Below are 26,943 nucleotides of genomic sequence, written 5' to 3' on the forward strand. Positions count from 1 at the left end.
TATGTACCTAAGAGTGGAATTTTGGGTCATAGAGCACATGATGATGTGCTCAGTGTCACAGGATGAGAGCAAGCTGTCCTCAGTTTCTACTCCCACCGATAACATGTCAGAGATCCTGTAGTTCTACATCTTCCCTAAGTATTGCTAGACTTCATTTTTTCCAACCAGATAAGTATAGCGATTTCTCATCTTTTTTTTTTTTTTGCTATTTCTTGGGCCGCTCCCGCGGCATATGGAGGTTCCCAGGCTAGGGGTCGAATCGGAGCCGTAGCCGCCGGCCTATGCAAGAGCCACAGCAACGTGGGATCCGAGCCGCGTCTGCGACCTACACCACAGCTCATGGCAACGCCGGATCGTTAACCCACTGAGCAAGGGCAGGGACCGAACCCGAAACCTCATGGTTCCTAGTCGGATTCGCTAACCACTGCGCCACGACGGGAACTCCAATTTCTCATTTTTGACTTGATTTACAGCTCCCTGATTACCAATGAGGTAGAATGAGTGTGTGTGTGTGTGTGTGTGTGAGAGAGAGAGAAAGACCTCTTCTGGAAGTGTCTTTTGCCCATTTTTCCCCTTGTCCTTTTTTTGGAGGGCTTACTGATTTGTAATAGTTCTTTATATCTCTGAGTCTAATCATGTTTTGGAAATCGAAAATCTAAAATTTATTATAATCTGATTTAGCAACGTTTTATTTAATATTCTGTGCCTTTTGGATCTTGTTTAAGAAAGTGTGCCTTATTCCAAAGTCAAAAAGCTATCACCTGCCTTTTCTACTAAGTATTTTATTTTATTTAATTAATTAATTAATTTTTTTAGAGCCACACGTGTGGCACATGGAAATTCCCAGGCTAGGAGTTGCATCAGAGCTGCAGCTTCCAGCCTACGCCACAGCCACAGCAACAGCAATGCAGGATCTGAGCCAAGTCTGCAACCTACACCACAGCTCACAGCAACACTGGATACTTAACCCACTGAGCGAGGCCAGAGATGGAACCCAAATCTTCATGGTTACTAGTTGGGTTCGTTACTGCTGAGCCACAATGGGAACTCCCTACTAAGTATTGTGTATTTTTTTTTTTTTTTGTTTTTAGGGCCTCACCTGTGGCATGTGGAAGTTCCCAGGCTAGGGGTCGAATTTGGAGCTTAGGAGTAGAATTGCTGGATCATGTGATAAGTGTATGTTTAACTGCCGAACTCTTTTCCAAAGTCACTGTACTATAAAATCACCTTGGTCTGTTTTCTTTGTGGAAAGATTTTAAATTTAACTACTGTTTCAGTTTTTAAATTCAGGTTCTTCGTTTCTTCTTGAGACAGTTTTAATATGCTATTTTTTTTAGAAATTTATGCATTTAATCTACATTTTCAAATTTATTGGTATAAGGTTGCGTATAGCATTATCTTGTATTCTCTATAATAATTGTGTGTTATCTCTTCCTTCCTCTCTTTATTTTTAATTTTTAAAAATTAATCTTGGACTTATCCCGTCGTGGCACAGTGGTTAACGAATCTGACTAGGAACCATGAGGTTGCGGGTTCGGTCCCTGGCCTTGCTCAGTGGGTTAACGATCCGGCGTTGCCGTGAGCTGTGGTGTAGGTTGCAGACTCGGCTCGGATCCCACATTGCTGTGGCTCTGGTGTAGGCCGGCGGCTACAGCTCCGATTCGACCCCTAGCCTGGGAACCTCCATATGCCGAGGGAGCGGCCCTAGAAATGGCAAAAAGACCAAAAAAAAAAAAAAATTAATCTTGCCTCAAGTTTGACTTTTTAAAGGATCAATTTGTGGCTTCGATCTTCTCAATTTAATCTTTGTTTTTTACTATATTGACTCCTCTGTAAAATCTCCTTTTACTTTCTTTGAGTTTCTGTGTTTTCTAATTTCCTAAGTGGACACTTAGTTCATTAATTTTTAGCCTCTCTTTGCTGCATTGCATAATTTTTGATATATGATGTTTTATTATCTTTCAGTTCTAAGTAGTGTTTAATTTCTACAATGATACTAGTTTGATCCATGAGTTATTTAGAGATGTTTTTAATCGCTAAGTGTATGGGGAATTGTTTATCCTTTTAAAAATTAACTTCTAACTTAATGGTAAGAGAATGTGGACCATGTGAAAATTTGTTATTTAAAATATGAGACTTGTTTTGTGGCCTGGTATGTGATTTTTAAAATGTTTTGAGTGTTCCTGAAAAGAATGTGTGTGTGTGTGTGTGTGTGTGTGTGTGTGTGTGTGCTTTGTTTCTACTATCCTACTTTTAAATTTCATTTTATCTTGATTTTTCTTTTTGTCTTTTTAGGGCCACACCCTTGGCATATGGAGGTTCTCAGGCTAGGGGTTGAATTGGAGTTATAGCTGCTGGCCTACACCACGGCCACAGCAACACCAGATCCGAGCCTTGTCTGCAACCTACACCACAGCTTATGGCAACACCAGATCCTTAACCCACTGAGCGAGGCCAGGGAGTGAACTGAACCGGCAACCTCATGGTTCCTAGTTGGATTCATTTCCACTGTGCCATGACAGGAACTCCTATCTTACTTTTTCTGTTTCATTCTATTGTTTATTACTTTTTTTTTTTTTTTGGTCTTTTTTCCAGGGTCACACCCGTGGCACATGGAGGTTCTCAGGCTAGGGGTCTAATCGGAGCTATAGCTGCTGGCCTTCGCCAGAGCCACAGCAATGCGGGATCCAAGCCGTGTCTGTGACCTACACCACAGCTCATGTCAACACCGGATCCTTAACCCACTGAGCAAGGTCAGGGATTGAACCCGCAACCTCATGGGGTCAGATTCTCTAACCACTGAGCCATGATGGGAACTCCTGTTTATTACTTTTTTTTAAAAAAATCGTAAGCTATAGCTTTTCCCTAAAAAGACAAGATTAGCATTTCTTATACCCCTTTGTCTCTCTTCTTTCTCCCTTATACTCTTCAACAACATGCTCTTGAGCCCCCCATGATAGCACATTAAAATTGTCTAGATTTTTCAGTTTTGAGTTGTTTAGATATATAATCATCTTTTTCTTTGATCTGGAATTTTTTTTTAAAACATTAAATTTTACTAAGCTATCTGTTCAGCTTTTATAGATCTTTGGTATCATCTGTGGAATTTGTTTCTATTATGGAAGTAGTTACTTCAGAATTGGCTTTTGGTGGGGGGGATGTGTTTGTGTAAACCTGAGCCTTTGAATGTCGTTTTTTGTCTTTTCTTTTTTTCTTTTTTTTGCCTTTAACATTTGAATGGCAGTTTAGCTGGATATAAAATTTCTTGGTTCAGATCCTTTTCCTTTGACACTTCGGTCAATTCAATTTGATACTTATTCCTTGATAAGTGATCTCTTTTTCTCTAGACTTTTAGAATGTTTTTGCCTTCTGAGAGCCACTTTAATATTTCTAAGTGTGTATTTTTCCTTATCTGTCCTGTTTGGTGAATTTGAGGCCCTTTCAAACTGAGATCTTTCATCTTCGTTCACAGTTATCCTCATTATTTCTTCAAATATCTCTTCCCTTGATTTATTTTCCTTTCCTGGGACTCCTGACGTCTAGATGTTAACACTTGTGTTTCCATCTCTCTTTTTTGTTGTTGTTGATGTATAATTTCATTCAATACAACGCAAAGATCTTTAGTATTCACGCCAACGTTTTTGACCAGTTGCATGACCTTGTTACCATGACCCCAAAATAAAATTTTAAAAAATTTTCCATCTCTCTAGCAAGTTCCCACACATCCCTTTCTGGTCTGTTTTTACCTCCTAAATTGCAATCATTATTGTGACTTCTTTTACCATAGATTAGATTGGATTTTTCTAGAGCTTCACGTCAGTAGAACCATAAAGCAGACACTCTTCTATGTCTGGTCTCCTTCATTTAGCATAACGTTTTTATGATTCATTTATGTTGCCTCACTAGTTCTCCCCTTTTTTGCTGAGTGATTTACCATTGTATTGATATACACTGTTGTTTATTCATTCATCTGGTAGTGAACATTTTAATGGTTTCCAGTTTAGGAGTATTACAAATAAAGTTCTATAAACACTTATGTAGGAATCTTCATGTGGGTGTATTTTCATTTCTTTTGAGCAAATGCTTAGGAGTAGAATTGCTGGATCATGTGATAAGTGTATGTTTAACTGCCAAACTCTTTTCCAAAGTCACTGCACTGTATTACACAACCATGAGTTTTTCTACCTTCTTGCCAGTGTTTGCTTTTGCAAGTCATTTTGATTTGGAATTAGTCATTCTGGTGGATGTGAAACAGGTTTAATTTTCATGTAGCTGATAATAATGATGTATGGAGCACCATGAACTATTGGACATTTGTATATTTTCTTTCTGAAGAGACTAAATCTCCTGCCCATTGTATATGGCGGTTGTTAATCATTTTTAATGTTAACTTTAGGAATTCTTTATTTACTGGATATAAGTCCTTTGTGAGCTCTATGTGTTGTGTGTTCTCTTTCCCATTATGTCTTGTTTATTCATTTTCTCAATGATATCTTTTGATGTACAGACATTTAAAATTTTGATAAAGTCCAATTTATCCTTTTTTTTTTTTTTTTTATAGGGCTGTACCTATAGCACATGGAAGTTTCCAGGCTAGAGGCTGAATCAGAACTGCAGCTGCCACAGCCATAGCAACACAGGATCCGAGCTGCATCTGCACCCTACACCACAGCTCACAGCAATGCCGGCTACTTAACCCACAGAGCGAGATCAGGGATCGAACCTGCATCATCATGGTTACTGCTCAGGTTGGTTACCACTCAGCCACAATGGGAGCTCCCAATTTATCAATTTTTTGTTTTTCTATTTTTTATTTTACTTTTTTGTCTTTTCTAGGGCTGCACCCTTGGCATATGAAGTTTCTCAGGCTAGGGGTCCAATCGGAGCCGTAGCCACTGGCCTACGCCACAGTCACAGCAATTGGGATCCGAGCCTCATAGGCGATCTACACCACAGCTCACTGCAACGCCGGATCCTTAACCTACTGAGCAAGGCCAGAGATCAAACCCGCAACCTCATGGTTCCCAGTCGGATTCGTTAACCACTGAGCCACGACAGGAACTCCCGCTTTCTTAATCCTTCTTGGCTTCTTCCTGGAAATGTTCCTCCATCTGATATCCCAGTTCCCTGTTTCATTCCTCCCTCAGCTGCAGTCTCTTCTGCAATGTATTCTACCTCATATGTTTGTCAACTGGTTTTTCACCTAGAATATTTCCATTGGGGTCCTTTCACACTTTCTTGTTCTGTTTTGTATCACTCACATCTTTCCTTATTTCTTTGGCATGTTTCTAATGCTTATTTTAAAATTCTCAGTCTGTCTGCTGAACAGGGCCGAGTCCAGTGGTATCTCTAATCAGTTTGCTTTTCTTTTGACGCCATCGTACTTCTTGGATTCCCTGTCGTTTAGCTGACGAGCTCATTCCTGGAGGGGGTTGCAGTGATTCTGTCTGGGGCTGCACGTTGGGTAAAAAAACAAGCCTGACCCTCATCTCTGTCAGCATCGATGAGCCCAAAGAGATGACAGTCCCAGCGTGGAGACCCCCAAGCACCAGAAGCACCTAGTTCCCCCCCTCTTCCTCCTCCCCATAACTAACTCCACAGGATTAAGCCTCACTTTGAGGATGCCAGGAAGCAGCAGCCGGGGGAGGGGGCTGTCTGCCCAGGTCACCAGCCTCCAGGTCTGGAAGAGAAGTGGGTGGCAGAGGGACTGTGGGGACCTGCTGCTTCTCTCTCCACTCCTGCAACGGCCCCACGGTGCTTGGTGCATGGCCACACTTGTGCCATCTGCCCGGGCTCCACATGTGAGAGTGCTTGGCCTTGGTTCACTGGGACAAGTGGGCCTGGGGGGATGTGCTGGGGAAGGCTTGACGCAGAGGATTTTCTTTTCTGCAGTCTTCTCCACCTGCCCCCCCGCCCCCCGAAGACCAGCCCTGCCCCTTCTCCTGACGGCTGCCTCCCCACCCCCACCCTTGCACACACCAATTTCAAACCCCCTTCCTTCTCCCCAGGAGATTCCGTTTCGCTCCACGATTTCCTAGACTTGTGACGTTTTTTGCTCTATTGTTACTCTAGTGTTGACTTGAGGAAGAAGGGCCTGGAGCCACACGTCTTCCTGCGCTGTTAGTTTCAATCGGAAGTACGTGCGGCACCCTCACCCCCACGTCTTCACCAGCAGGAGCACAAAGGCTTCAAAAGAAAACCAGCAAACGGGGGGACTCAAGAGACTCCTGGAGTCAGTGACATTAGAACAGATAGACCAAGAATTTTTAAGGAGCACTAGAAATAAGGAAAGCTAGTGGCAACGTAAAACAGAATGAGAACATGCTAAGCAATAGAACCATGTGGAAATATGAAATATGGTTTCATGTGAAAAACCAGCCTTATCATCTGTTCCTGCCCAACCTTTGCATGCACCTCTCAGCTCACTCTTCTCCCAAAAAAGACGATCATGGCCTCCAGACCTTTGCGCAGGCTGTTCCCTCTGCTTAGACTTCTGCTGGAAGAATTCTGGTGCATCCTCAAGACTCCCTTCCTGCAGGCCTCTCATGGTCAAGGTGATCCTTACTCAGTGGTGGCACAGGGTTCTGGAGTTGGGAGACCAAGGTGCCTGTCCTGTTCTTCAACCGATTGTGCGACTTGGGAAAGTCACACTATCTCTCTGGGCCTTTGGTTCCTTTGGGGGGAAAAAATATGAATGTTGGGTTAGATTATTCCTAGAGTCCCTGTGAACTCTGACATACCTGGTGTGGTGGTGAAGAGTGAAGGTTCTGGACTTAATCACTGCGTGTCGATGAGTGGTTATTTCAACTCATGAAGCCTCATTTACTAACCCAGCATAATGGTTAAGAGCTTATATTTTGGGGTTGGACAAATGGACTCCATCATCCCAACTCTGCCACTTGCCTGCTGTGTGACTTTATGCAAGTTACTTAGCCTCTCTGTGCTGTGTTTTGTTTTTTTGGGTTGTTGTTTGTTTTTGTTTTTTTCGTCTTCTGTAAAATAGGGTTGATACTAAGGGTGCCAACCTCAGAGTTTAGGAGCACAGTGAGTGTGACTGTTGTTCTGGTGGTGGTTGTTCATCATTATAGACTTCTCCATTCCATGCAGCAAATTCTTTTTTTTTTTTTTTTGTCTTTCTGTCTTTTCTAGGGCCACCCCCGCAGCATATGGAGGTTCCCAGTCTACGGGTCTAATCAGAGCTGTAGCCGCCAGCCTATGCCAGAGCCACAGCTACACGGAATCCAAGCCTCGTCTACAACCTACACCACAGCTCATGGCAACGCTGGATCCTTAAACCACTGAGCAAGGCCAGGGATTGAACCTGCAATCTCATGGTTCTTAGTTGGATTCATTAACCACTGAGCCACGAGATGGGAACTCCGTTTTTTTTTTTTTTTTTGTCTTTTTGCCATTTCTTGGGCCGCTCCTGTGGCATATGGAGGTTCCCAGACTAGGGGTGTAATCAGAGCTATAGCTGCCAGCCTACACCAGAGCCACAGTGACGTGGGATCCGAGCCGCATCTGCAACTTACGGCAACGCCGGATCATTAACCCACTGAGCAAGGCCAGGGATTGAACCCGCAACCTCATGGTTCTTAGTCGGATTCGTTAACCACTGCGCCACGACAGGAACTCCCTCCTTTTTTTTTTTTTTTTTTTTTTTAAGCAACTTCTTGATATTTGTCTGCCAGGCTCTGCTAAATGCTTTCTAAAATTCTACCAAATTTTACTGCTTAACAGACGCTCTCCATTAAATTGTAACTTTGAAACAACCTTGCAAAATGGAGATGACTAACCTTGTTTTACGGATGAGGAACCTGCATCTGCAGACATTAAAGTCATTTTCAAAGCTGCAGGGCCAGGACTTAATCCCCTATCTGCCTCCTCCGTGGCCAGGATCCTTCCACTACACCACAGTGTTCAGAAAGATTAGACTGAGGTTTGGGGGATTACGGAACAAACCCAGATGGGAAAGCTCGGTGAGAAGTCCCCCTCCCCCTTCCACATGTGCTCCAGCTGTCTGCCTGCCCTAAGCCATCCACAAGATGCTTTTGTAGGTTTCACGCATATGCAGGCTTAGTGATGGGCCAAGAAGTTAATTGAGGAGGCAGAATAAGGGTGAGTTGAGTAGTTAGGGGCTCATATGACCTGGGATAGAGAGCCAGAGGGGCCCTGGGAAAAAGAGAGCAGTACTTTTGGCGGGCACGGTGTCAGCAAAGAGGAGGGTTGGGATTTGACAAGCCCAGAGCTGAAGCTGGAGAGCAAGCCCACGGAAGCAGATAAAGGTCTCACTGAGAGGCAGTTCCAGAGGGTGGCACTGGGGCTGACCCTGCAGGTCTGAACATGAGGCTTTACCTCTCAGAGGTTGCAGAAAGGCTGCTAGTACCATTTGGGAGGACACAGGATCTTGGTTCCACAGCTGGTTGAATTGGCATGTGTGGACTCAGTTTAATCCTAAAGCCTCACGTTCCTTATTTGCAGTTTGGAAATCACATTCCTGGTTGCGTGGGATTATTGCCGGGATCCAGTGAGACTATTTCTTGATGAGACTTTCTGTGACTTCTCTGTTTGAAACTGCAGGAGTTGCTGTTGTGGCTCAGTGGTAACGAACCTGACTAGTATCCGTGAGGACGTGGGTTCAATCCCTAGCCCTGCTCGGTGGGTTCAGGATCTCGCATTGCTGGGAGCTGTGGTGTATAGGTCCCAGAGGTGACTCGGATCCATGTTGCTGTGGCTGTGGTGTAGGCCGGCAGTTGTAGCTCCAATTCGACCCCTAGCCCGGGAACTTCCATATGCTGCAGGTGTAGCCCTAAAAATAAATAAATAAATAAATAAATAAATTTTAAAAAATAAAACTGCCCACACCACCTCTCCTCCCCACCTTTCTTTTCTCCATCTCGCTTACCACCACTCGGCATCCTGTTGATTTTACGTATTTTCTCACTGTCTGCTCAACCCACCAGCAGGAACTTGAGCAACTAGAACAGTCCCTGGCATAGAGTAGACAGTGGGCGAATAACTGTTGGTTGAATAACATATAAAGAAGACCCTAGGACATACAGGGGATGTTGAGGCCATGGCTGATGGATCTTAGTGTGGGAGGGCAAAGGCACCAGAGAAGCCAGGACAGCCCACTTGTGCCAAGGGCTGCCCGGGAAAACATGTGGGGTCTAGATTTTAGGGTGCTGGCTGGTCCCTCTCTGGCCACAGCCTGCAGGCGGTGAGCCCTGTAGGAGAGTAAAGCTGGATGGGCCTGAGCACCCTCAGGCAAATAGGAAGCCCATGATATTTGGCTTCCCTGCTTTCTTTAGCTTTTTAAACCCCAAGGTGTAACAAACTACCTCAAAAAAAAAAAAAATCATTCCCAGCACCATCCCTGCCACTCTAAAGGCTAGGAGGAAAAAGTACTGGTTTGGGAGCCGGACAGATCCAGGGGCACAGTCTGGCCATCCCTCTTTAATAGAGGGGCGTTAGTTGGTTCATGTAACTTGGATGTTCAGAGAAGGTTTCAGGCATGGCTGCATCTGGGCGCTAAAGCAATGTCATCAAAGACTCAGAGTCGCTGCATCTCTCTATTCTACCTTAGGGCTTGCTTTATCTTCAGTGCTCCTCCCACTGCCCCACACCCTCCCTCACACACCATCTAGGTAGAGAGAATCTTCCAGCTTAAGCCATCTAAGTGGAGAGAGTCTTCCAGCTTAAGCCAGTTGGGACCCACCTTGGGGCTGTTGGGAGTAGAATCAATCCTTTCCAAACCACTCGGCTTAAAAAATGGCGGCGGAGGGTGAGTGTGGTTGCTTCCCAAGAACACTGTGATATTGTTAGGAAGGGGGAATGGATTCTGGGTGGCCAAAAATGACAACATATATCCACTACAGTCATCAGAAGGGGAAAGATGGAAAGCTGTAGAAACATCTGTGCAGCACTTCACAGTTTGCAAGGTTCTTTCCCTCCCAAGAAGCCAATATTGGATGCAGAATGGCATTTAATTTCCCTGCTTTACAGATGAGAAAGCAGCTCTTGAGTAATTGGCCAGGACTCTGACTTGTAACCCCAAGCTACCCCACCCATCTCAGCCTCTTTGTGTAAAATGATGAACCCTGGGGGGCTGACCCCAGAGGGAGGGGCCCTGATGTGACTGAAGTCCCTCCCTTTGTGGTAGGAGGGCCTGTTCCAGATTTGAGAGGGCCCTAGGAGGCTGCTATCCTGTGAAAGCCCAGGAGGAGCTGGTCTGGGGGCAGATGACTGGTCACGGGGCCGGACACACACAGTAAGAGCCCTGCCTCGCTCACTGCCAGAACCTCAATGTGCGTGTGTGTGTGTGTGTGTGTGTGTGTGTGTGTGTGTGTGCACACGCATACGCACGGGCAGAGGGAGGTAACGTGACACACTGACGCAGGGCATCAGGGGTCTGCCGTCCATCCTGGTGGCAATAATGGAAGTTGTCCTGGCATGTGACTGGGGGAGGGGTCACCAGTACGCTGGATGTGGAGCCAGGCAGGCCTGGCCTGCATCCCGGTTCTCCCGCCGCGTGACTGCTGGGTGATCCCGCACCTCCCTCCCCCCCCCTTTCTGAGCCTCAGTTTTCTTTTCCGACCCAGAGCTGATAATTCGCACCTCACTGGGTTCTGGGAAGGCCGAACAAAAAGCTCCCAGGTGCTTTAGTCCTTAAGAATTCCTCCCCTTCCCTCTTCTTAGTGTCCTGTTAACAGCTGTGTGACCCTGGCCAGGTTACTTAACTTCTCTGTGCAATGGGAGCAATGATGGCCCCTAAGCCATGGTGTTGTAAGGATGAGACAAATGAATGCCTGTAAAGCACTTAGTTTTTTATTATTTATTTATTTATTCTTTTTTAAGGCCACACTCGCTGCATATGGAAAGTTCCTAGGCTAGGGGTTGAATCGGAGCTACAGCTGCCGGACTACACCACAGCCACAGCAACATGGGATCTGAGCCGCGTCTGCGACCTACACCACAGCTCACGGCAACGCCAGATCCTTAACCCACTGAGTGAGGCCAGGGATCGAACCCACAACCTCATGGTTCCCAGTCTGATTTGTTTCCACTGCGCCACAAAGGGAATTCCTGTAACGCACTTACAACAGAGCCTGGCATACTAGTTACCACTCTTACTACTCACTAGCATGTATTCTTTATCTCATTGTTTGTTGTGAAATTCTCATTCTTACAACAGCCCAGTGACATAGGCGCTTACTGTCCTCATCACCACTGGACCCATGAGTAAACCGAGGTTCAGGAAGGGGAGGTGACGTGCCCAAGGTCACAAAGCCAGTAAGCAGTGGGGGCCCTGCTCAGCTCTGTGCCCTTGGCTGGGACCTTCACCTCCGTGGGCCTGTTTCCTCTCAGGGGTTGGGGTGCATCCCTGCCCTGAACCTCCAGGGTCACCATGAGTATCAAATGCAGTAGCGCCAGAGCCTCCACCGTCTGGAACACTCTGGAAACGTGAGGCGCACTGTTATCCTGGGCCCAGGGCAGAGAGACCTGCCTCTGGGAACATCACTGTACTCCCTGTTCTGACTCGAGCCGGCTATTCAGAGATCGTGCTTGTGTTGGCTGCCGCCCAGAAGGTTACAAGTTCATGGCCTATTTCCCCGAAGTCCGGAGCTGCCTCGGCCTCGTCTTGCAGGGCCTACGTGGGGCTGTCTGTGGAGTGGAGGTTTCCTCTCCTCGGGCCCCAGTGCCGGGGCGCGTGGGGCATGGGGGCAGGGAGCGAGAAGAGCCACGGTGGTCCAGGGCCCTGCGCCAGGACCAGCTGAAGTCGGGCGGTGTGGGGGAGGAAGGGTGTGTCCAAGGTCACTGGCCTCCAGTGGGGTCTCGGTTGGAGATCCTCCCCTCCCCCCAGGGCACACCCTGGGTGGTCCCCGCTGCAGGGCAGACCACCCGGGATGCAGAGATCCAGGTCCCCGGCCCCTCTGTGTGACTGCAGGCAGGTCACCTTGCCTCTCTTCCAGAAAGAGGAAACCTTCTCTCAGGGATGCTGTGATGACCTGGAGTAAAATGACATCTGGGCGGAGTGTAGACGTGCGTATGATCCAAAAGGTGGCTGCGTGTAGTCTCTTCATGTACAAACATACAGTGTACATATTGCAGATAGAACAGTGTGGTTTGTTTCCACTCTCATTACTGGTTTAGGAGTTTACACTTGCCTCTGGGGCACAGAACCATCCACAAGTGATCTTGAATTCTGGAGGGGTTGCTTACTGGCTGTGCGACCTTGGGCAAGGTACTTAACCTCTTTGTACTTTAATTCTGTCACCTTTAAAAAAGGGATAATAACAGGGCCTACCTACTAGATCATTGTGGGGATTGACCACATTCATGGAGGTGAAATGTTTAGGGCAATGCCTGGCGCATAGTAAGCGCTATTAAAATGGACGCTGTTATTGCAGCAAATACAGTGACAAACTACGTAAAGTAAGACTCTTCCTAGAACAGTCTCAGCTTGAAATATTCTTTTCTTTTTTCTTTTTTTTTTTTTTTTTTTTGTCTTTTTAGGGCTGCACCCGCAACATATGGAGGTTCCCAGGCTAGGGGTCTAATCAGAGCTGTAGCCTCCAGCCTACACCACAGCTGCAGCAACGCAGGATCCGAGCCGTGTCTATGACCTACACCACAGCTTACATCAATGCCGGATCCTTAACCCCCTGAGCGAGGCCAGGCATCGAACCTGCAACCTCATGGTTCCTAGTCAGATTCGTTAACCACTGAGCCACAATGGGAACTTCTGAAATGTTCTCTTCAGTTGATGGTAATATCTGGAAAGTTAAGACATCAGCGTCCACGTTATGCCTTAAAGACATCCTGGTCCATCCAGTAATACACACCCCAAATCTTAGCTGGTTAGGGGGAGCCCTCTCCCTGCTGTTGATTGCTGTGTGGCCCTGGGGAGGTGATATACCCTCTCTGTGCCTTCCTGTTCTTGTCCACTGTGAGAGCAAGGATGGGCCGGCTGTGTCAACTGGGACAAAGGAGCTCCCACTTCAGGGGTGCTGCTTGAGGTGCCAGAGTGCAGGGGGGTGGCAGACACCTCAGGGACACACAGCACATCTCTCCACCCTTCCCCCCACCACTCAGCTTCCAGGCTTGGCCCAGAGCAAGGTGGCCTGGGACAGGACATGTCCTCGCCGTGGGATGGTGAAAGCCTGTGTGCCCATGGAGCAGCCATCCCTGAGCTTCCGCTTCTCTGGGCGCTCCAGCCACCCCAGGCAGGTGTCACTGGGACCTGCCATCTCCCTCCCCCGCCTTCCTGCTGCCAGCTCTCCTCCCACCAGTTGAACCTTGACTGGCTTCAGTCCTCTGCCCACAGAGCCAGTTTGTGGCATCAAGATCCTCCAGGCACCCCAGGGAGCCACGGGACAAATCTTTGGCTCCAGAACCCAGACCCCTGGGACTTCTGATTCCAGGTCTGCTATGTGGCCTTGGACGAGGGGCGGCCCGGCTGAGTTTCAGAGTCCTCACCTGTAACATGGGCTGGCGATGAGGCACGTAAGTGACGCGGGGCGTGCCGAGTGTCTGCTCTTGACCAGGCTGAGCTCAGGGAGCAAAGCCCTCTGTGGCTGGTCCTGGCTGCCTCTCTGTCCCTTGTCACCAACAGTCGGCTCCTGCCTTCTCTCCGCAACCTCTGCCCCCTGGCCTTTGCACATTTGGGTCTCTTGTCAGGAGTGCCCTTTCTCTCTCTGTGCTTAACCCCACCATCCTTCCAGCCTGGCTCTCCTCCTACCCCCTCCATGGAACCTTCCTGGGTGACCCTGGGTGGTCTCTTTATCTTTGCCTTCAAGAGGAAAAGAAAGCATCAAGCTGCCTGGCGGGATGTTTGTGAGAGACAGACAGGCAGACAGGTCTGGTCCTCAGCAAACATGGCACCCCTGGACTATAGGAACTGGAGCCTCCCCCACTTCATTAACCCTCCACCCCACTCCCCACCAAGCAGGGGTGCATAGCAGCCGGCTAAGCTTTTTGGTTTCTAGAGTCTCAGAGCTAGAAAGACCTCTCAGGGCTTTCCAGGTGGCAGGTGTGCAGTGAGCCCAGGAGTGAGTGGCTGTGGGCCAGGTGGGCAGAGAAGGTTCTGTCTGTTCTCAGCTCCTATTTCTCACCTGCCCGCTTGCCCTGCAGTCCTTCCTCTGCGCCCAGTGACCGTGACTGCTGAGTGACATTCATTGCCGGCTTACCAGGCTCTGTTTTAAGCCTTTCTATGTATTAACTGATAATCCTTACAACCACTCTGTGGCTTCTGTCCACCTCCCACTTTGCAGATGAGAAGCCTGAGGGGTGGGGTGGGGGGGTCTCTGGCCCTGAGCTCCCCAGCTTGAGAGGGGCCGAGGCAGGATCGGAACCTGGAGGCCTGGCTTCCTGCGGCCCAGCTGCCTCTGCAGCCACTCACATTGACCCATCACCCTTCCACCCACCTACCCACATTCCTGCCCAGCCTGGCCGGGCACCAGGTTCTGCCCGGCTTGGGGCTGCCACCATCTGCAGAGCGGGATCCCTGCTCTTCAGAAGCTCGCCGTGGTGAGGCCACCACCCGCGGTTGTCTGACGCTGATAAACACGCCCAAGGTCTTGAGTGCCCGGGTTCTGGGACCTGGGAGAGGAGCTCCTACTGCCTGGGCTGGAGCCTGTGTGTGTGTGTGTGTGTGTGTGGGTGGCCCAGCAAAGCTGAGGTCGAGAGGGAAGTGTGATGGGAAGGCTTCATCGGGTGGACAGCAGGGAACGTTCCAGACCAGTTCCAGACCAGGGAACGCAGTGTGCAGAGGTGCTGAGGGTGGAGGTGCTCAGGGGACAGCTGGCGTCTCATCAGAGCCCTCAAGACGCAGTGGCTTGGTGGCAGGCAGGGCTGACACCCAGCCTCCCAGGGCACTCCCACGTGTTTTCTGCTGGGATGGGGTGCTGTCAGCAGCGGCTAGAGGCCTGAGCCTTGCTTTCTCCCAGCACCTGGCCGACTGGCCTCTGGGGATGTCCCTCCTTGGGTCTGACCTGCAGTCGGTTCTGACCCCCACACATTCCTTCCAGAGCCCCTCCACCCAGGGGCTGCTTTACCGCAGCCATAAAGAACTTCTGTCAGTGAGTGAATGCTGGCCAGAGATGCTGGGCTTGGCTGAGACAGCGATTCTGTGTCCCTTCTCTCTGACCTGCAGCTGAAATGTTCCTGGACTCATCTTTAGTGGTACCCCCTCCCTGGGCAGCTGCCGCAGCTCAATTTGGTGTTGGAGGACCCCCTCCAAGCCCCACCCCCATTCCCCACGCCTGCTAGAAGCCCAGGGAGTGTTCAGCCCTTCTCTTCAGCCACCTCTCCTTGAAAAGAGCCAAGAAGGTGCCACTGACAGCCCCGAGGGCACTGGCTCTGGGCTGGTTCTGATCATTCCCTGTGTGTGTGTGTCTATGGGGAGGAGGGGCTGAGATCCAGGATAAGTCTCTCCCCTTCTTTAGGCCTCAGTGTTCCCATCTGAGCAATAGGTTAGTCTCTAAGGCAGTGTTTCCCAAACTCATCTGCTCACAGGATGATCTGCCAGGCCCTGCCTGGGGTCTGGGGTGTGGGTGGGAGGACTAGGAATTAATTTGGGTGAAGGGTTGTTATCTTTCATCTCTTTTGAAATTTGAATACAGGAGTTGCAGTTGTGGCTCAGCAGGTTAAGAACCCGATTAGTATCCGTGAGGATGCGGGTTCAATTGCTGCCCTCGCTCAGTGGGTTAAGGATCTGGTGTTGCTGTGGCTGTGGTGTAAGTCTCAGATGAGGCTCAGATCTGGTGTTGCTGTGGTGTAGGCCGGGAGCTGCAGCTCCGATTTGACTCCTAGCCCTGGAACTTCCATATGCCGAGGGCGCAGCCGAAGAAGGAAAAAAACAAAAACCAAAAAACCCAAAACTGAATACAGCCACACCATGGCATCTTTTCTTTCCCAACACTCCCTTAGCTCAAACCTCTGATCTTTATCACACCTAACAATGCTGGGCAGGAAGGGGCTTGTCGGCCCTGGGTGGATTTTTACATATACGGACACTTTTACTACCTCTCAGATCATTATAAAGCATACCTCCATCACCCCCAAAAGTTCCCTCATATGCCTCCCAGGCTGTACACCTCCCTGGGTGCCCCTTGGGAATGGGACTTTTCCCGCAGTCACCTCAAGTGATTTCTGTGGTCTGTATATTTGGGAACGTCTGATCGAAGGACCTTCCCCAGCCCAGACATTCTTGGACTGCCACCTCTAGACTCGGGGCTCCCCCGGGACAAATAACAGCCCCTCTGGCCCTGCCAGGTACCACTAGTGAGTGCAAGGCGGCCTTCTTTGTCTCGCCTATCAATTTATTAGGCTGGTGGGTAGGGGAGCCGTAGAGGGTGTCCCAGGCCTGGGGGCTGGGTGGAGTGGGGTGGGGGGGGTCCTTGGATGAGCTGTGGCAGAGAGTCTGGAGCAGGGCTGACCCCTGGGTAGGTCCGTGTGGATTCCTGTGCAGGGCTGGACTCAGCACCTTCTGTCTGCGTGATCCTGCTCATCTTCTCCAGAGCCCCCTGGGCCTTTCTTTACTCCCCCGGAAAGGGGGACACCTGTATCTGGCTCCCAGTGTTGTTGATAAAGATTAAAGTACGACCAGGGATGTCATATTCAGTACCTGGCCTGCCTTTGGGCTCTCCGGATGGGATGTTGGCTCAGAGGTGCAGGAACTGACCCAGCATCACTAGGAAGTGGTGAAGCTAGGATTTGGACCAGACTTGCTGGGTGGGTGACAGCTGACAGAATGATTTCCCTGATAAGCCTCAGTTTCCCTATCTATCAGTGGGGCTGATAACCCCACCCTGCCTTAATCACTAGGATGTGGTGAAGAGCTGATGCACTTTGAGGATCTGATGCAAGGGGAGAAAGGAAAAGGTTTAATGGAGTAAAGCAGTGGGTTTCCTGTTTTCATGGTGGCGCACTGGCCTTTCTGGGGCCAAGAACAGAGTCCCTCTCTTGGCACCAACAGGGTACCAGCATCTCTCCCCAACCTTGGGTGCTTTGTATCATGGGTCTGAGATGACCCAGAAGGCAGGAAGTGTAATTGGAAAAGGCCCGGTCTCATAGGCACCCAGCTGGGGTTACTTCTGGGCTCTGTGTGTGTCCAGTGGCTTCACCTCTCTGAGCCTCAGCTTCTGAATCTGTAAGATGGGAACCATAATCACCATTCTGACTCTGTGAGTTATTGTCAACACCCAAGAGAGAATGGAAAACGGGTTGGGGACACTTTGGAAGCAGAAAGGGCTCCCCCCAGGCAGGTGGCAGCTCAACCACCTCCAGCTTAAGTGTGCTGACTCTCTGGTGACGGCTGGCTTTGGGCCAACACCTGACCAAGACTTGATGGAAGCCTCCTTGCTACCCTGGAGGGCTGGTGCCATCCCATTTCTGAGACAGTGCAGGGGGGCGGGGTTCCAGCTGTGGAGGCCGGCAGATCTGGGTTCAATTTCCAGCTCCAACATGCACCTCTGAACTTCTGTTTCCTTCTGCTGGGGGTGGGGTCGTCAGTACCTAGTTCATATGGGGCCTGGCACACCGTTGGTACTCAGTAAGAAACTTCGACTTATTCAAGGACAGCCCCCCTGGCTGGTTCGGTGCAGACTCAGATTCCTGGGTGTATGAATGGGGGGGGAGCGGCTGCTGCTGTTGGGGAAAATACGGTTGGTGACCCCAGCTAGGGGTTCCTTTCCTGCTGTGCTTTTATTCCACAAGGTGTCCGGCACAATGACTGGTGCATAGTAGGTGCCTTTTCCTACCCTGATTGGTCAGGAATCTCCAAGACAACAGAGACCCTGTCTGTCTGGTTCCCCAGAACAGAACCAGGTACTCGGTAAATTTGGGGAATTAAGAATGAATGAACAAAGAGAAATGAAAAAGCTTCAGGTGGGGAAGGACGGGGCTGGGGGAGGGGAGCCTCATGTCTTGTGCCCCCTCCCATCTCACTCCTCCTGGGCTAAGCTCCAAAGATTAACCCCAGGGAACAAAGCCAGGTCAGGGCCACTGACCCAGGGCTTTGGAGCAGGCACCGAAAGCTAGTGTGACCGGGTGTGTACACTGTGCGGTGGCTGCTCCGCGAGGGCCCTCTCCACTCAAGATGGTCCTCCTGTCCCCCACCCTGGACCTTGTCCTCACAACGGTCCTCAGCCTCCTCCTGCTGGTGCTGACCTTGAGCCTGCTCTGCTTCTTCACCTGCCGCCTGGCCAGGCCACTCAGGTAAAACGCCCGCTGGCTCGACTCCTTCCCCTGCCAGATCTCCTGCCCTAAAGTCATTTGCTCGTGTGGGAGAGAGGAAGGTCTCCTTCCCTCTCTGTGGCGGGGAATCCGAGGCCTGGAGAGGTTGAGTCAGCCTGGGATTGAATTGCACTTGGCCATGGACTAGCTGAGAACCTGTGCTCAGTTTCCTAAACTGTAGAACAGGAGCTAATAGCACCTGTCGCGCGGGTTAGTGAGATCACAGATGTAAACCGATGTTTGCGCAGGACTGGGTACAACACGAATGCCCCTGAAGTGGTCGTGATTTTTATCAGTCCTATTATTGTGTCATTTATCCTGGACCTTTTGTGACCCAGTCCTGGGCTGGCTTTCTGCCCAACTCCCAGGGGCTCCAGTGCCCTCTGTTCCAGGATGCTGAGTCAGTCCTCAGGGCCATGGCTCAGCCCCTGCCCCCTCGCCTGACCTGCCAAGAAGCCACTCCTCCTCCAGGGCCAGAGCCGGCCAGGGCTTCTGCACACTTGTCATGAATAATCAGGGCACATAGCTGGGAGCCTGGCAGAGACGGTCTGGCTGGGAGGTGGGGGGCGATGGGGCCGGCACACACTCAGAGGCTTCATTCTGAACTGGTAGGGCATTGGCAGAGGCTGGTGGGCAGCCGGGGCTCCCGCAACCCCAGACTGGGCCCCACAGGGCCCATCACCATGGGCTGCCGGAGAGCAGACTTGGAGCCTCTGTTTGGGGCTGGGGCCTGAGAGGGGGAACCAGCAGGGGAGACTCTGGCTTCTGAAGGGTTTCCTAGATTCCTCTTCCCCTTTCCAGGAAGAGGCAATGGAAGAAGGCACCTGTCTGTTTCCAGAACAGGCCCTTCTCAATGCCACAACCCTAGGGCAAAAATTCAGTGCATCTCAGCCCTGGATCGTGGGGTTTTCATTAAGTTACAGCATTTGCAGAGCAAGTCTATGGGCACGGGGTTGAGGAATCGTGAGGATGAGATGATCCTTATTCTCACAGGCCAGCAGAGAAGAGAGACAAATAAGAATAACTGATGTGCCCTTTAAGTCTCCTGGGGCCACTCTTCACTTTTTTTTTCCTATTTATGTGTTTGTTTTGGACCCACGGTGCAGAGTTGAATAAGTTATGTTCCTCAGTTCGTGGGGTACTATTGTGAGCTCAGTCTTTGTTTTATTCATTCATTTTCCCCTTCATCCTTGCTTCCCAGTACCAATCCCACCCCTCTCCAAAGGTCTTCATGCTACTATGCTTTATTTAATAGGTCGTTGAATTTGTAAGTGTCCTTGCAAGTTAAGCTGTGCTGTGTGTATGTGTCTGGTTTACATCAATGTACAAGGCACTGAAATCCCGTGTTTTTAAGCTCCACCCCCGTTACTGTTTTAACTTCTGGTTTTAATACCACTGCCACATCGGTATCGTTTCCACCACTCTTTACAACTTCCTTCCCCTAGTTATGGACCTAGAGGTTGCTCACAAATCCTTATGATCATAAACCAGCATTAAAGGGAAGGTGCCAAAGGAATTCCCATTGTGGCTCAGTGGTAACGAACCCAACTGGGATCCATGAGGACTGGGGTTCAATCCCTGGCCTTGCTCAGTGAGTTAAGGATCCAGCATTGCCGTGAGCTGCACTGTAGGTTGCAGATGCGGCTCAGATCTGGGGTTGCTGTGGCTGTGGCGGAGGCTGGCAGCTACAGCTCTGATTCGACCCCTAGTCTGGGAACTTCCGTATGCTGCGGGTGTGGCCCTAAAAAGATTAAAAGGGGGGGGTAGAGTATGCCAAAAGTTTTCCCCAATAGATATGATGGTTTGGTAGATTTTTTGGTTTCTTTTTTTAAATACGAAGTCTTCGTCAAGTTAAAGAAACTCCTCGATTCCTGGTTTTCTGAGGGCTTTTATCATATCATTGTTTACATCCCAATTCCCTTTTCTTAGATGATCTTGTAAGTTTCATTAAGGCTTTAAATGCCACCTATATATACCCAGGGTTCCCAGGTGTATATTTCTAGCCAAGACCTCTTTCCCAGATGCCATATGCCTATATCCAGCTGTCCAGTTGACATCTCCACTTCTAAAAGACATCTTAAACTCAGCATGTCCAAAACCACATCCCTGATTTTCTTCACCAGATCTACTCCACCTCACACCTCAAAACACCATCCCAAATGCTGAAAGGCTGAATGATCTTCTTCCAAGATCAAGAACAAAGGAAGGCTGTCCACTCTGGCCTCCTATTCACCATGATCCCGGAAGTCCTGGCCAGTGCAATAAGGCAAGAAAAAGAAATAAAAGGCATACAGATTGGATAGGAAGAACTAAATCCATCCCTCTTTGTCAGTGACATGATCGACTACATAGAAATGGCAAGAAATCCACATACATGCACACAAAATTCAGTAGAACCAATAAGTGAGTTTAGCAAGTTCACAGGATACAAGGGCAAAACATAAAATTCAATTATATTGCTATATATTTGCAACGAATAATTTAAAACAATGCTACTATAATAGCTCCCCACAAAGTGAAATACAGCAGCGTAAGTCTAACCAAACTCACACAAGATCTGTTAGCTGAAGAATGAGAAGTAAATGCACAGAGAGACGTGCTATGTTCACAATTGGAAGACTGAACATTGTCAAGATGCATACCTTCCCCATATTGATTCACGGATTTAATACAATGTCAATCAAAACTATAGTGATGGAGAACAGAGCTGGTGTTACCAGGTAGAGGCATGGGGGGCTTCTGTGACCATGAAGAGATAGCACAAGAGTGTTTTTGGGGTGGTACGATTCCTGATTGTGATAGAGGTTACACAAATCTATACATATATTAAACTTCAGAACCTTCATCCTACCCTTAAAGGATCACCGTGGCAACCTCGTTGCTAATTCTGGAATCAGCAGCTCTGTGGTTAGAGTTCCACTCTGCTACCTGGTCGTTTGTAACCTTGGAGGAATCACTTTTCCTTTCAGAGCCTTATTTTTCTCATCTACGAAGGAGATCATAAGTCCTTGGTCTACTGCATAGGTTATTATGGTGAAAGTCTTTAAAAACAGTGAACATTTTGTCAGTATCCTTTAATGGATTGTTTATATAAGCTCTCAGGAAGTAGTGTTTTATTTTATCAAAGTATAACCTGCATACACTAAAATGCCTATATCCTAAATTGACAGCTTGTTTGATTTTCGGACTGAACCCACCCATGTAACTAGCCTCAGATCAATCAACAGAACACTATCAGTGCCTTACAGCTTCCCTGTGACCCTTCAGTCTCCACACCTCCACCCCAAGTGTAGCCTTTATCCTGTCTTCTAACACCCTTGATTGGTTTTTATACTTAAAATGTTTTTTAGATTGAAATATAATTGATGTACACTAAGTTACAGGAATACAGTATAGTGATTCACAATTTTTAAAATTTATATTCGGAGTTCCCGTTGTGGCTTAGTGGTTAACGAGCCCAACTAGGATCCATGAAGATGTGGGCTTGATCCCTGGCCTCGCTCAGTGGGTTAAGGATCCGGCATTGCTGTGAGCTGTGGTGTAGATCAAAGTCACGGCTCAGATCCCGCATAGCTGTGGCTGCGGGTGTAGGCTGGAGGCTACAACTCTGATTCAACCCCTAGCCTGGGAACCTCTGTATGTCACAGGTGCGGCCCTAAAAATAAAAAAAAATAAAAAAAAGTTATACTCCGTTTATAATTATAAAATATTGGCTAGATTCCTTGTGTTGTATAATATATCCTTATAGCTTATTTTACACATAACGGTTTGTATCTCTTAATCCCCTACCCCTATATTGCGCCCCCCTTTTTTTGGTCTTTTGGGATTTCCTGGACTAGGAGTTGACTCAAAGCTGCAGCTGCCAGCCTACACCACAGCCACAGCAATTCGAGATCTGAGCCACATCTGTGACCTACGCCACAGCTCAAGGCAGTGCTGGATCCTTAACCCACTGAGTGAGGCCAGGGATCGAACCCACATCCTCATGAGTACTAGTCAAGTTCTTAACCCACTGAGCCACAACGGGAATTCCTCTCCCAGTTTTTACACGTTGTATTGGCATCACACTACATATACTCTTGGGCCAGCTTCTTTCACTCAACCTCATCATTGCAGGATTCATCTGTGCTGAGGTGTGGAGCTGTCAATTATTCATTCTCATTGCAGTGTAGACGTCCTCTTATGAACCCAAGGTGTATTTATCCATCCTGCTGAAGATGGACACAGTTTTGAGGCCATTATGAACAGGGCTGATATGAATATTTCCCTACCTGTCTCTTGGTGAACACGTGGGTACATTTCGTTGGGAGCTCAATGGGTCAGAGGGCACAGGTATGGTGTCACCTTGGTAGATACTGCCAGTTTTCCAAAGTGGTTGCACTAGCCTTCACTTGCTGGCCGTGAACGGATACTCTGCTAGTCCCAGTTCCTTGCCAGCACTTGGACTTTTCTGAACACACAAAGGGAAGATTTGGGGTGATTCCTCCCTACCTCCACCCCTTAGAGCACTGGCTTGCAACTGCTGTAAATATTTACTGTGCCAAGCACTGGAGTGCAAACAAACAAGGCAAAGTCCCTTCTCTTAGAAGCTCCCAGGGTGGTGGGTGAGATGGACCAGGAAGGAATTACTTTCAAAACAGAGAAGTACATGCAATGATTGTATCAATACTGTGAATCAATTTAGTAACTTTTTTCTTCTCTGATGTTCACATTTACTCAAGACATGTTTGGAAACTAAAGTTGACGGAAAAACTTGAGACATCATCTGATATCCTACCCCTCTGAGTTAAGCGCTGTTAAATGTCGGATGAAGGGTATTTCCTTTCAGTTCCGAAGCTCCCTTTCCCTCCCCCAAGCCAGGTTTTTAAGGAGCCAGGTAGACAAAGAAGCGGGTAGAAAAGCACAGGGGTGTCCAGTTGGATGGCGTTGGGTGCACAGTGGGTGCTCTGTGGGATGGAGTGCTGGTAAGCCCTGTCTCTGGGCACCTGAGGACCCCATGCACATTTTTAAGGTTGAGTTAGGATCCCTTTTCCGGGGAGTTCCCATTGTGATGCAGTGGAAACGAATCCAACTGGTATCCATGAAAATGTGGGTTCCTTCGATCCCTGCCCTCACTCAGTGGGTTAAGGATCTGGCGTGGCCATGAGCTGTGGTGTAGGCCGGCAGTTGCAGCTCCGATTCGACCCCTAGCCTGGGAACTCCCATATGCCTCGGGTGTGGTCCTAAAAAGACAAAAACCAATCAATCAATAATTAATTTAAAAAAATTTTTTTAAATGTCACTACCCAGAAATGGCCACCCTTACCAGCCAATCGTTTCCTGTAGGTCACTCCTACAGTTTTTATGTCTCTCACCATAAATGACAAAGTCTAGAAGAGAATGTAGCAAATGTGATTGTCCTTTAAGAGCAAATGTAGGTGTCCCTGTAAGAAAAGATGGACTCTTGGTTTTGTCTCTGATGTGCTTGGAACACGGGTCGTTAAAGGCTGAAGACTGATGTTCTAAAGCAGTGCTGCTCAAAGTGGGGTCCATGAAGCCACTGCAGCAAGAGCAGCATCAACTGGGAGCTTGCGAGAAATGCGGTCAGAGTCGGTGGCGAAAGACAGAGATACCGGAATCTGTTTCAGCAAGCCCTCTAGGAGACTCTGATGCATGCTGCAGTTTGAGAACCACTATGCAGGAAGACTCAACTCGGGTGAGTTCTAGGCTTCAGACAGACTAAAAGTGGAAATTCACTTGAGAAATGAGAAGGAAGCACTTTGCAGCATGGGACTGATTTATGCCTGTACAACTGCGATGGTGAAGCTTTCTGAAGGAGGGACCACCTAGATTTTGCAGCCCCATGTCTAGCCCCCGGTAATAGGTGCTCAACAAATAATGAAGGAGTCGATGAATGAATAAGGAAATGAACAAATGAACTCTGGAGCTGTGGCTTTCATGTCTTTTTTTTTTTTAATTTCTAGGATTGGAACATCAATTAACTCCTGACCACTGGGCAGCCCACCCCCTCCCACCACCTCCATCATACCTCTGGGCTCCAGAGAGAAAGCAGGTCTTGGAGTGCACCATGATTTCACTCTTCTTAGTGCTGGCCATTGGCTCCTGCCTTACCAACTCCTTGGTGCCAGGTAGGATTGGGGGCAAGGGCGGAGGGAGGGGGAGACCGGGGGCAGGTGAGATGGGAAGAGGGCCTAGAACTCTTCAAAGTATTTAAGAGCTGGAAAAAAATGTTCAGAGCAGGAAATCCCAGCTACTACATGTGCTAATGTTGGAAAGACCCCTCTCATACCCTTTATATTATTCCTTAATTGGGATTTCTATTCTCTTATCTCTAAGAATCTGAGATAGAACTTACTCTATAAACCTTCCACGTTTTGCTGTGTCAAGTCTCCTGTTGGTTTGTCTGCTTAACCCTCCCTCATAATATTACATTTCCTTATATTTTGTAATTCTTGCTTGTGAGCTCATCTTCAATGGGACTTTTTTTGTTTGTTTTATTTCCTGTTGGAGACTCCTCCGAAAAAGTGTTCGTACGGTGCAATATTGTGTTTGATTCTAATTCCGCAAGAGTATTTGTGTCAGCGTCTCAGTTGTTAGTTCTTATGCTATAAATTCAAACCTCACAACACTATAAATTAAAGCTCAGGAGTTCCCGTCGTGGCGCAGTGGTTAACGAATCTGACTAGGAACCATGAGGTTTCGGGTTCGATCCCTGCCCTTGCTCAGTGGGTTAACGATCCGGCGTTGCCGTGAGCTGTGGTGTAGGTCGCAGACTCGGCTTGGATCCTGCGTTGCTGTGGCTGTGGTGTAGGCTGGCGGCTACAGCTCCGATTCAATCCCTAGCTTGGGAACCTCCATATGCCATGGGAGTGGCCCAAGGAATGGCAAAAAGACAAAAAAAAAAAAAAAAAAAAAAAAAGATTCTTTGAAAAAATAAATTCAAGCTCAGATTGGGAGTTGAGTTCAGATTTTTCATGGCTGGCTTTCTTCCTCTGCTCCTTCCAAAGCTCCCAGGCAAAACAGGCACCTGAAAACAGTTTCAACCTAGACTTGTATCTGCCCTGAACCCTCAAGGGCTCCTCCGCATCGGCTCCTGTTTACCTTCCTGGTTTTGAATTCTCTTTAATTTCTGCCTCCTAGGATTTCCCTGCCCCTGTTTCTTCCTTTTTCAAGCTCTGTACTGTTCTTCTTTTTTTAATTGAAGTACAATTGATAGACAATATTGTATTCGTTTCAGGTATATAGTAATGTGATTTAGCTTTATGTTTGTAAATCTGTGTATATGCACACATACATATTCAGTTGTGTCCATAAGTCCTTGCTCTCTCAGCACTCACGACCCACCTGGGTGAAGTGGAAAAGATGGATGAAATGTGAAAAGAGGAAAAATCAACCAAAGGAAAAATCTTCAAATATTCAGCTCTTCAAAAATCTGTTTTTTCTTTTTGGCTGCACCTGTGGCATATGAAAGTTCCCAGTCCGGGGATGGAATCTGAGCTGCCATTGCAACCTACACGGCAGCTATGGCAGCACTAGATCCCTAAGCCACTGCACCACAGTGAGATCAATTTTTTTATATCTGTTTCATCTTAGCCATTCTGGCGGGTGTACAGTGGCGTTGCATCATGGTCTTTTTTTTAAAAAAAAATAGATATAACTTATAGTGAAGTGTACAATCTTAAAATGTATAGCTTGATAATTTTTTATATATTTTTTTATACCCATGTCACTGTCACCCGGATCAAGAACATTTCTAGTGGTGAGATGCCAAGGGCTTTCCTGTGCCCCTCCCAACCAACTCCTCCCCCACCAGCCGAAGGAAGTGACTGGGCTTATTCTGCCACCTTAGACGAGTTTTGCTTGTTTTGAGCTTCATGTAAGTGGAATCACGCAGTACGTGCTGACAAGCGCCCGTCACACGGCTTTCATTACAGCGTGAGCATTTCTGAGTGTCATTTAATGGTGTCTGAAAACAATGGCCTCCTGATACTCAGTTGTCCAAAGCCACTATTGCTTAGGCCAGTCCTCTGACAGCGGAGTTGGTTTGACACCCACTCAACCCTCCTCGGACCCTGGGATGGTGCTGGTGCGAAAGACAAAGGCTCTGCCCTGACCAGTCTCCCAGTTGGTCAGGGAGCAGGCACAGCAGGGAACTGGCTAACAGGTAACAGAGCTCACCTGCAGAAGGAGCAATGCGAACAGGGAGGCTGAGGGCAGTTCTGCCCTGACAAGTCTCCCAGTCGGTCAGGGAGCAGGCACAGCAGGGAACTGGCTAACAAGTGACAGAGCTCACCTGCAGAAGGAGAAACGTGAACAGGGAGGCGGAAAGGCAGCCCTGCCCTGGAGGATGTGCCAGGTGCTATGGGGCAGGGCAGGATGGGTAGAAGTTCATCACCACCCAGATGGCACCCAAATGACCAAAGAAGCTCCTTGACCAAAACCTCAGCACTGGTGTGTGGGAGGAAGTGGGAAAGGAGATTGGAACCTGGCCAGAGCTAGTGGGATCCCTGAGCAAAACCACTGGCCCAGGTGGAGTTCCCACTGTGACACAGTGGGTGAAGAATCTGACTGCGGCGGTTCGGGTCACTGTGGCAGCAGGGGTTCGAACCCCATCCTGGCACAGTGGGTGAAAGGATCTGATGTTGCTGCAGCTGCAGCATGGGTTACAGCTGTGGCTTGGATTCAGTTCCTGGCGCAGGAACTTCC

The 26,943-nt window shown here is 48.5% G+C and overlaps 1 protein-coding gene across 6 annotated transcripts in view; it reads left to right on the top strand.

Annotated features, from left to right (window-relative positions):
• Nucleotides 1–26,943, top strand: part of ALPL (alkaline phosphatase, liver/bone/kidney) — a 59,952-nt gene that overhangs the window by 14,237 nt on the left and 18,772 nt on the right. Inside the window, exons 2-3 of one of the 6 annotated variants that reach the window (XM_021097684.1) lie at nucleotides 13,425–13,506; nucleotides 24,201–24,365. In XM_021097684.1, coding sequence (XP_020953343.1) covers nucleotides 24,305–24,365 — 61 coding nt within the window. In that variant the 5' untranslated portion in view covers nucleotides 13,425–13,506; nucleotides 24,201–24,304. Of the gene's footprint in view, nucleotides 1–13,327; nucleotides 13,507–18,056; nucleotides 18,220–23,771; nucleotides 23,933–24,200; nucleotides 24,366–26,943 lie in introns of those variants that run through there. The other 5 variants (XM_021097683.1, XM_021097685.1, XM_021097686.1 and 2 more) reach the window with 5 other exon arrangements.

The sequence above is a fragment of the Sus scrofa genome, chromosome 6 (genome assembly GCF_000003025.6).
Source record: "Sus scrofa isolate TJ Tabasco breed Duroc chromosome 6, Sscrofa11.1, whole genome shotgun sequence".
In the NCBI taxonomy this organism is placed as follows: domain Eukaryota; kingdom Metazoa; phylum Chordata; class Mammalia; order Artiodactyla; family Suidae; genus Sus; species Sus scrofa.